Source organism: Pristiophorus japonicus, chromosome 12, assembly GCF_044704955.1.
Source record: "Pristiophorus japonicus isolate sPriJap1 chromosome 12, sPriJap1.hap1, whole genome shotgun sequence".
NCBI lineage: Eukaryota > Metazoa > Chordata > Chondrichthyes > Pristiophoridae > Pristiophorus > Pristiophorus japonicus.
This window is the reverse complement of record NC_091988.1, coordinates 202,189,480-202,200,818: the sequence shown is the minus strand read 5'-3', so window position 1 is coordinate 202,200,818 and position 11,339 is coordinate 202,189,480. Positions and strand designations below refer to the sequence as shown.

The following is an 11,339-nucleotide window of genomic DNA, read 5'->3' as shown; positions in this document are numbered from 1 at the left end:
TAACTACTAAAAAAAAAATCCAATAATTTGATAAAATGAAAATAATTTAGGAAAGCAAGAATTTAGTACTTTAAAAAAAAAAAAAAATCCAGTAATTGAATGAAGTGCCTTTGAATTAGAGTAGACTATACTGACCAAGCTATAACTGCAGCAGTCTACAAAATTAACAGATTATTCCAGGGTACAATCTCCCCAGTATTTTATCTTTCTAACAGTCAACTTCCATGTACACATAATTACAAGATTAACACAGTTCTGCTTCGTACTGCAGCCGAGTTGCATATTGTGCACAGTGAATTGCCATCACTTTATGCCCATGGGAATCTGGGCAGACTGACCGGGTATCTTTTGTATTCCTCCCTCACATTGATTTACTGTCCAATTGAGTCACTAGCCATGGCACAATCCCCTTTCCAGGTGAGCAGTACAGTCTTGGCCATGAAAATCTCCACAGCCACAGTCATCTCGGCAATCGACCATGGTGGGCAAGGCTCAGGAATGGTCACCTGCGAGGTCAATGAGTTTTGTTCTCCAAGTTGGAAGGCCTTACCTCTGTCCCTCACGGCACCTGATGGCTGGCTGAGAATTAACTGTCTTTAATTGTTGGAGAAAGAGGACGCGGGAACAATCTACACAACTGTTTATGACAGACAAGATTTTTCAGCATTATCAAAGGCCATTTGGGCCCATTGTGCCTGTGCTGACTCTTTGAAAGAGCTATCCCGCTCTTTGCCCATAGTCCTGCAATTTTGTCGTCTTCAAGTATTTATCCAATTCCTTTTTGAAAGTTACAATTGCAATTTTCTCCATTTCACTATATTTAGAATGTTTTTGAGCAGCTAGTTGTCCGACATGCATGGAAACTGATCACTATGCTCAAGTATCCAAACCAAGCCATTGAACAATCAATGCAGGTAGAGTTTTGTTTGTGTGATGTGGAGTGCATGCTCACTTCCCACAGGGATGCACCGTACTTAAACAGAGAGTATAGGTACCAGTTATCAAGTGCCAAGGCTTAGGAGTCACAGGTATGTGTAAGGGTGCTGTTGGAATTTAACCACTTAAAAACACTTATCTTGCCAGCAGAGATTGATGGTAAGCTTCCCACTGATTCTTTAGCCAAGACATTGGCCTTCAGAGTTATTTGGAGACGAGTGGGAAGAATCCCAGCCACTTGTGACAAGTCTAACCCTCCCGGTCCTATTAATGAGCCAGCCTACCTGGTCAGTAGAGCCTTGCAGTAATGGATCTCCCTGGCTCAGATCACTGTCGAGTCTGACTCTGTGAGCAAAATACTCCCTTGCAGTTGATGCTTTTGTTCTTCAAGACTATTTCACTCTAACTGGATATCCTTATGGATAGCTGGTCCTGTGTTAGACAGAGCAGCGATCAGGGTATTGTAGAAAATGCCCCATATTGCTAAGTTCTGATTCAACAAGGTCTCTAGTTCAGCTAACCCCTGGTCTAACACATTATGGATGTGCTGTCACCTCCTAAACCTGCGTCCATCTTTCTCTGCAACTCCGTTTGAGTTTCTCTTATTTTTCCACTCCTGCCACATCACCAAACGGCTCAAGGTAACAAATGACATCCTTCTGTAACTGCAACCATGGTGCATTTTCCTTTTTCGACCTCTCTGCAGCCTTTGACACGGTCCACCAACCACACCATGCTCCACCAATTCATCTCCTCCATAGTCCAGCTCAGAGACTACCCTTGCTTGATTCTACTCTTGCCAAATTGTAGTCAAATCATCTCCAGCAATAGCTTCCTGCCCCTGCACAGTTACCTCTGGAGTTCAAGGATCTGTCCTTGGCCCCCTCATCTTGCTCATCTACATGGTATCCCTTGGCAACATTCTCTGCAAACATGGGGTCAGCTTGCGTGCATAAGTTCTACCTTTCCACCACCATTCTCGACCCTTCCACTGCCTCCGTCCTATCAGACTGCTTGTCTGATATCCAGTCATCCAATTCCTCAAATTTATCCTCCTAATATCGCCTCCTGTGGCTCGGCATTTATTTTTACCTTATTCTTCTGTCTCTCTCCAGCCTTTCCAGGTCAAACATTTTACAGTAACTTATTTGGGTAGTGTCTACACTTTGGTCTCCTATGGCTGACCACCTGATGTCTTGCATGTCTCTTGATTGATATTTGGATTTTGTTTGGTTTTCTTTTTGCAGTCATAGAATTCCTTCCTAACTTACTATCGCAATCTTTGGCTGGCACGCATTGGTACCGACCAGGTTTGCTTTCTTGCCTGTGGATTGAATGGTGTTTATCAGAGGCTGCAGTTTGCCCAGTGCTTTTTCTACAATCAAATTCACCACCAAGTGTACAAAACATCTTTCTGGACTAGTTCTTAACTTTCCATCCAGTAAACATCTATATTTGTGAAAATGTGTTACTTAGAAGGGCCAAGAGGCTCATTTCCTGCTCGTTAAGATGCTAAATGATAATAATTGCAGTCTGTTGTGAGTGGCTCAAAACTATGTTAAATTTGAGGAATAGTGGGAATTACAGGATATGTAAAGAAACTTCTTTGCATTTTACATAAATACCCTCGTTAAAGGCCCAACTGTACAGAACAGACTATGGGACATTATTTTACATAATTAAAGCACAAAGAAAGTCTGATATGTTAGATTGGTCCAGGCTGTACCAATATACACTTTTCTTAAGTGAGGAGGCAAATACAACACATTTATTGTAGCTTTTTCCCAAGTTACGCCCATGGTATGAGGATTGTAACTGGAAATGATAGGTATTGCTACACTTATCTGATAATTACAGTATCTCAAATCTATTTTAGTAATGTATTAAGAACTAGAACAATTCTTGTTTGACACCAGTAAAAACCCCTCAATAAATGTGTGAAGTCTTAAAACTCTTCCTTCATATTTCTCTAGATTACAATTTTAAAGAGAGGCTCAATAAATAACAAAAGATCTTTGGATGAATGAATACCTTTATTAGCTCAAAAAGATAAAATACAAATAATTTGTTTTAAAACTTAATGTAAATGATAGATCTTTTGTATATCTGAATCTTTTAATATACTGCGAAACATCGCTCATTAATACATTTGCTTTGTTATTTACACATTGCTTAAGTTGACAGAAAACCCTTCAAGGGCTTACTGTTTATATTTATTTTGAACATATTAACTAAAAGCTTTGCAGTTTAACCTAAATAAATATTAAATATACTTAAATGATATAGTACAGTGTACACTGTATGGTTTATTAATTTATGGAACAAGTTTATTTGAAAGTATTTGGTCATCCTTTATTTTACAGATCAATAGCACCTTCAACAATTAACTGGTCATTGAATAAAACTGCAAACAGATTCCACTTAATTAATAAAACCTCTTTGTAGAGTAAGGAATCATTTTAGTTGCTGTTAAATATTATAAATATCTTGGACTTTAAATATATTGTATAAATTTTAAAGCTTATATAGAAGTTAACTATCAGTTTCCATTAAAGGGACAGCATCCTTTTTTGTTTTTTTGCCACTCAGTCTGACATAAAACTTAACAACCCTCTTAGCATGCTTTATTAAAGTGCTTCAGTCTTGTGAAAAAGTGTTATATCGTTTTTTTCCCCCAAACTGTTTCGTTTCAAACTGCGATACAAAACCTTTCGGAACAGTAAAACATGCACATTTCTGCATTCCTGCTATTAGCCTTACTAGCTTTCACCAAGTAACATGGTAGTTGTGTATGTTTGATTATGGTTAATGGATACTGTCTCTTTAACTGTGCTTTTGCTTTATTAGCAGCATTTAGGCGTAGAGTTGTTCAGTGTTAAAGTTGCTATTGTCAATAGTTTTCAGCTAAGAAACCAAAAATCTGTTTGCACAATGTTCAGACACCATACCATTGCTGAGATTGTCCAACACCACTGCTCCAACTGCAGTCAATTAAAAGTCAAAGATAGGTAAGGAAAATGTGAGTCTTCTGTGATTTTTATATATTGTATATTAAAACATTTATATCATATATAATGTATATTAAAACATTTTGAAAAGTTTTACGTGAGTGGCCTGGTAGCGACGATAATGATGTTGGATCTTCAACTGAGCCAAACTTAAATGTCATTGATGATTGACATTCACATTTGGGTTTTCCCTCGTAGACATCCTAGTCAGTCTCAATCAAAAAAGCAGGAAATCTGAGCACCACAACCATACATCTGGACAGACTGATCAAGGAACAGCATTTAGGTTATCACCCTGGTTGTCCATGCGCTCGACTGCTCCCTCCCTCCAACAGAAACAGTGAAGGAGAGAAAAGGTAAAGTACAAATAAACGACTCTAGACAGCTCAGTAAGAAGATAGGACTTCTTATGGGGATTGGGGAAGCACGAACAGTGGCATGGCACAAATCATAGTGGACTCAAATTCTCTGCCACCATCTTTGATTTCACAGTGCAAGTTTATAGTTCTGAACATTGCCAGAGGTACTACCTAGCCACTATGCTGGGATGACAAATGGTTTATAGTTCTCTGCTTGGCTACGCTTTTCCATTTCTGACGCTGAGTTTTGATATGGTGAATGGTGCGGATACATCTAACTTTGTGCCTCTCTTGGAGCTGTAACTTCACTCACACTGGAGTTCATTTACCTTCCATCACACCATGATTGTGTAGACTGGTAGTTACTGAGTGATCTACTGGTGCTTCTACTCTTGGTTGTTTCAGTCGCCTGCCAGTTTTTCCACAGAAAACACTCTCAAATTCCTTGAAGATAAAAAGTATTCCAACTATTTACCATTTACTCCACCAACAGTACTTGTGTATATTTTTAACTTGCTACTAAAAGGAATGAGTTTTTAAGCTTTATGTTACATAATTATTTTTTCCTTGTAAATTATGCCTCATCTTTAACCCACCTAGCTGGCCTAATTCAGACTACCATCATTGCCCCTGTAGTCTGTCATTATGAGACACAAAGACTTGACCAGATGTGAATCTTCCACAAAGAGGCACTTCAGCCTCGGCGGGAAGCTTTCCTTCTTTAGATGGCTCAGATTGTGAAGTGATGAAGCCTATACCGGTTCCTCTGTGTTTGTGTTGTTGAGTGTTGAGACCAGGACTGGGATTGTTGATCTCTTGAACCTTGCTGAGAATGAGGGTCTGAACCCATGGCCGGTGTACCTACAATGCCCTTTCTCAGAGATTCAGACAAGAACTTGCCTGGTACAGGCTTCATACATACTTCTCTCACACGGTTGAGCAACTTGCACTATGCATGACACTGATTGTAAAAGAAAGTGAATAGAAATGGATACATGAAGATGTGGGGTTATAGATGCAGAAAAAAGCTATCACATTAGTTCTGGATGAAAGTTTTCTTAGGAGGACATACGTCCTTGTGATTGTTATTTTTCCTAATTCATATCTTCTCTCTTCTATGGTTTGTGGACTTTAACCAAAAGAATAATTTAATGTTCACTTCAATCAGAAAGTGATCAGTGTATAACAAGTTTTACATTTTAGATCTTAATTATTTTTTTAATTATTTTTAAAAGCAAGTTTTTTAATAAAAAGGTATGGTCTTAATGAAAATTAATTTGTTACTCACATACCAGTATATGAAGTATTTTACTAGAATGGTAGACAAAGAATGATTTTAATAAAAAATGCAACATCTTTTTGAATTAAAAATTATGGATTTTATATAGTAATTATAGAGCCTTATCTTTTATATTCGTTCACTGGGGTTTGATGACAACACCAGCATTTATTACCCACGAGTGGCTTAAGAGTGCATTTCAGAGGGCTAGTTAAGAGTCTGGATCACATATAGGGCAGACCAGGTAAGGACATTAGTGAACCGGATAGGTTTTTACAACAATCCGGTAGTTTCATGGTCTCCATTACTGATACTAGCTTTTTATTCCAGATTTATTTAGTTAACAGAATTTAAATTCTCGGGCTGCCGTGGCGAGCATTGAACTTGCGTCTCTCGATCATTAGTCCAAGCCTCTGGATCACTAGTCCAGTAACATTACCATTATGTTACCGTTGATATTTGACAGGAATATTTTTTCACAGCTCAAGACCATTACTGAATAATTGGAGAATCGTAGAAACATTATTCTCCTCCTTCTCCATCTCCTCAAATATCTACAGACTTTATTTAAGGAAATACATCTGAAAGTGGGGGCACAACACAGACTAATCAACTAACATGCTTTCAGAAGCTGCCTTATACTTATGAAGATTCAACTTTGAACTTTGTTGAGGGAGACTCACTATCACGATCCTTTAAAAATTGACCAATAAAAAAATCATTTAGAAATAACTAGTTATCTCGTAAGCTACTATTTGTCGACATTTTTAATTAATTATAACAGCATTACATAATCTAGAAGGAATGGCTTTTAGTCCATGCCCGCATGCATCAAGACCTGGACGACATTCAAGCTTGGGCTGATAAGTGTCAGGTAACATTCGCACCACCACAAGTGCCAAGCAATGAATATCTTCACCAAGCAAGAGTCTAACCACTTCCCCATGTCATTCAACAGCATTACCATTGCCGAATCCTCCACCGTCACCATTGATCAGAAACTTAACTGGACCAGCCAAATAAATGTGGCCAAAAGAGGAGGTCAGAGGCTGGGTATTCTGCGGTGAGTGTCTCACCTCCTGACTCCCCAAAGCCTTTCCACCATCTACAAGGCAGGAGTGTGATGGAATATTCTCCACTTGCCTGGATGAGTGCAGCTTCAACAACACAAGCAGCTCAACACCATCCAAAATAAAGCAGCCTGCTTGATTAGCACCCCATCCACCACCTTCAACATTAACTCCCTCCATCCCCGGCGCACCATGGCTGCAGTGTGTACCATCGACAAGATGCACTGGTGCAACTCGGCAAGGGTTCTTTAGCAGCACCTCCCAAAACCGTGACCTCTACCACCTAGAAGGACAGGGCAGCAGGCGCATGGGAACACCATCACCTCCACGTTCCCCTCCAAGTTACACAGCATCCTGACTTGGAAATATATTGCCGTTTCTTCATCGATGCTGGGTCCAAATCCTGAAACTCCCTCTGTAACAGCACTGTGGGAGTACCTTCACCACACGGAATGCAGCGGTTCAAGAAGGTGGCTCACCACCACCTTCTCAAGGGGCAATTAGGGATGGGCAATAAATGCAAATCTAAATCCCGATCCCAACCCACCGACCTCTGGGTTTAACAGAGGCGGGACGGGGGGGTGGGCAGACAACCCGCAGCCAGAATGGCACTTTAAATATGATAATTTTGTCCTGAAGCCTCTGCTTTAACCTGCTGTGCAGGTTTTACTGTCTCTAGCCGGGCATGCTGGGTCTCTGGATTCCCAGTAGCTACAACGAGGCGAGGACAGCCTTGGGGAGCAAACCTTGTGCGCTGGCAGGAACAGGAGTGCTTCCTCCCGCCCCCCTAAGCTTGCCCACCATCAGCCTGCACCCATACAAACACCCTCCCCTCCCCACCCCCCCAACATCGCCACCCCCCGCCCCGCTCCCCAACACCGCCTCTCCCCCCAGGATCAGAACAGTGCAAGTAAAATAAGATTATGTGTTAAGGGTGGGTAATATGAAGACATTTGAATGCAGAATGGAATTATAAGTAAATGAGTGGATATGGTTGGACAATGACTAGAGGAAATCATTTTTATGCGAGAGGGAACATAGTGAGAGAACGAACAGCCTCACGGGTGTCCAAAGGAAGAGTTTTAGAGAAGAACATCGATACGAGCATCTGTGGAAGTCCATGGTGAAAACAATACTGGTAAGCATGGATCAGGTCCAACAGGACGCCATTCAATTAATCATGTCTGTGCCGGCTCTTTGCTAGAGCAATCCAATACTAATCCCATTACCCAGCTCTCTCTGTACAACCCTGTATCTTTCTCTGCTTCAAATGTTTAGCTATTCTTCTCTTGAATAGTTTTTTCCTCAATTACTTCCTGTGGCAAAGCATTCCATGTTCGAACAACCCGTGTAACTACGTTTCTCTGACCCTCTCTCCTTAATTTCTTAATAGCAATTTTAAATTGATGAACCCCTCGCCGCTGATTCCCTAACAAGAAATAATCTTTCCTTATTCATACCTCATAATTTTGAAAACCTCTGGTTAAGGAGGAGATTAAGGCAATAGTTAGGAAGGACATTAGCTTGGATGATGTGGAATCTATATGGGTAGAGCTGCAGAACACCAAAGGGCAAAAAACGTTAGTGGGAGTTGTGTACAGACCTCCAAACAGTAGTAGTGATGTTCGGGAGGGCATCAAACAGGAAATTAGGGGTGCATGCAATAAAGGTGCAGCAGTTATAATGGGTGACTTTAATATGCACATAGATTGGGCTAACCAAACTGGAAGCAATACGGTGGAGGAGGATTTCCTGGAGTGCATAAGGGATGGTTTTTTAGACCAACATGTCGAGGAACCAACTAGGGGGGAGGCCATCTTAGACTGGGTGTTATGTAATGAGAGAGGATTAATTAGCAATCTCGTTGTGCGAGGCCCCTTGGGGAAGAGTGACCATAATATGGTGGAATTCTGCATTAGGATGGAGAATGAAACAGTTAATTCAGAGACCATGGTCCAGAACTTAAAGAAGGCTAACTTTGAAGGTATGAGGCGTGAATTGGCTGGGATGGATTGGCGAATGATACTTAAGGGGTTGACTGTGGATGGGCAATTGCAGACATTGAGAGACCGCATGGATGAACTACAACAATTGTACATTCCTGTCTGGCATAAAAATAAAAAAGGGAAGGTGGCTCAACCGTGGCTATCAAGGGAAATCAGGGATAGTGTTAAAGCCAAGGAAGTGGCATACAAATTGGCCAGAAATAGCAGCGAACCTGGGGACTGGGAGAAATTTAGAACTCAGCAGAGGAGGACAAAGGGTTTGATTAGGGCAGGGAAAATGGAGTATGAGAAGAAGCTTGCAGGGAACATTAAGACGGATTGCAAAAGTTTCTATAGATATGTAAAGAGAAAAAGGTTAGTAAAGACAAACGTAGGTCCCCTGCAGTCAGAATCAGGGGAAGTCATAACGGGGAACAAAGAAATGGCAGACCAATTGAACAAGTACTTTGGTTCGGTATTCACGAAGGAGAACACAAACAACCTTCCGGTTATAAAAGGGGTCAGGGGGTCTAGTAAGGAGGAGGAACTGAGGGAAATCCTTATTAGCCGGGAAATTGTGTTGGGGAAATTGATGGGATTGAAGGCCGATAAATCCCCAGGGCCTGATGGATTGCATCCCAGAAAGCTCCATTACTCCCCATTGTGTGACATTTAGGGCTTATTTTTCCCCAAGCTCATTTTCTGACGTATTGCCAGAGTTATGCCCGTTTTTCTAGGCCAGAAATAATTTGCCAAAGTTTCACCGATATATAAATTGAATTTGGCACTTTGCAGCTGATCCAGTCGCCTCGGGGGTGGAGCCTGCTGTCTGCACCGAAAAACAATGCTGCACCTTCTGGGGAAAAAAAGTTACGTTTCTGACATCGTTGCAATGGATGCGCATGTGCAGTATAGCTCAGAATTGGCAATTGGCCATTTTTAAAGAGCCAGTTGTGTGTGTGAGAATGTTGAGTGTTGTGTGAGAGCATTGGAAAAATCGCAGCTGCAGCAGTACAAGATGCAATGCGGTGCAAAGGACCAAGAATTTCTTACTGGAAGAAGTGGAGGCTCTAGTTATTGTGATTGAGGCTAGGTGGCAGGAGCTGGACACCAGCAGAGGTCACATAAAAGTTCCACCCAAAGAAATGAAGAAACGATGGAACTAAGTTGCAGAAGATTACTGCGCAATGGTGACCACCACGAGATCTGGACAAGTAGTTAGTGTAAGTAATATTTTAATTTATTCAATGCAATTGTAAATGTGACCATCTGTATGTCCCACCCAGCAGAAAGACACCCTCTTTAAAAAGTTATATTTTCATCTTTGCAGAGGAAGGTGGCACATAATAAAAGGGAAAGAACTCGAACAGGAGGAGGCCCGGCAAAACTACACCCACTGACACCCTTGGAAGAAAGGGTCGCTGCTTTGATGGGCCCTGCCTGGAGAAAAGCAATCATCACTGCACAAGCTAGGCCCACACTCGAGGGAGAGGGCAAGTCCTGCAAATTCATTGTGGTCCTTCAAATCAGCCTGCTGCCTGGTCTGCGATGCGAGAGCCTACTCATGCCACCCACCCTGCCTCCACCTCTGCTGTTAACCATTTGACTGTTCAGTTATATTTTGCAGATCTTGAGGCTAATCCGATGATGCAGATGCCGACGAGCCTGAAGAGGAGAATATCTTCCAATCCAACCCTCCAGACTAAGAACATAGGGGTGAGGGGGAGGGGGAGGGGATGGAGCTGGATGAAGCATGGTTGACAATGTCGAAGGCCTTTGTATGGCCATGTACAAGGTTGGTGCTGCTCCCTGCATTTTTCTTGAATTTGATGTGAGATGAAGATCATGTCTATTGTGCCCCTTAGTGGACGGAATCTGCATTGCGACTCTGGGTGGAGCTCTTAAACCACTGGGAGAAGGCGTTTGAGGAGGATTCTTGCGATTATTTTCCCTGTGGCAGACAGCAGGGAAACTGTAATTACTGCAATCGAATGTCACTTTTCTTGAAGATGGTTACGAAAAGGGGGGGGGGGGGGGGGGGAACGAGAAGAGAAGAGGAAAAGGGGGGGTACGAGAAGAGAAGAGGAAAAGGGGGGGTACGAGAAGAGAAGAGGAGAGGGGGGGGAAACGAGAAGAGGAGAGGGGGGGGAAACGAGAAGAGGAGAGGGGGGGGAAACGAGAAGAGGAGAGGGGGGGAAACGAGAAGAGGAGAGGGGGGGGAAACGAGAAGAGGAAAGGGAAGGGGGGGAGAAGAGGAGAGGGGGGGAGAAGAGGAGAGGGGGGGAGAAGAGGAGAGGGGGGGGAGAAGAGGAGAGGGGGGGGGAGAAGAGGAGAGGGGGGGGAGAAGAGGAGAGGGGGGGAGAAGAGGAGAGGGGGGGGAGAAGAGGAGAGGGGGGGGGAGAAGAGGAGAGGGGGGGGAGAAGAGGAGAGGGGGGGAGAAGAGGAGAGGGGGGGGAGAAGAGGAGAGGGGGGGAGAAGAGGAGAGGGGGGGAGAAGAGGAGAGGGGGGGGAGAAGAGGAGAGGGGGGGGGGAGAAGAGGAGAGGGGGGGGAAGAGGAGAGGGGGGGGAAGAAGAGGAGAGGGGGGGAGAGAAGAGGAGAGGGGGGGAGAGAAGAGGAGAGGGGGGGAGAGGGGGGGGGAGAAGAGGAGAGTGGGGGGGGGAGAAGAGGAGAGTGGGGGGGGGAGAAGAGGAGAGTGGGGGGG

General features: G+C 43.1%; 1 protein-coding gene across 1 annotated transcript in view; it reads right to left on the bottom strand.

Annotated features, from left to right (window-relative positions):
- Positions 1-3,273: 3,273 nt before the first annotated feature.
- The window catches only part of LOC139277665 (transcription factor-like 5 protein), a 43,437-nt gene continuing 35,371 nt past the window's right edge, over positions 3,274-11,339 (bottom strand). Inside the window, exon 6 of the mRNA XM_070896450.1 lies at positions 3,274-4,747. Within this exon, the coding sequence (XP_070752551.1) occupies positions 4,625-4,747 (123 nt within the window). The 3' untranslated portion in view covers positions 3,274-4,624. The remainder of the gene's footprint in view (positions 4,748-11,339) is intronic.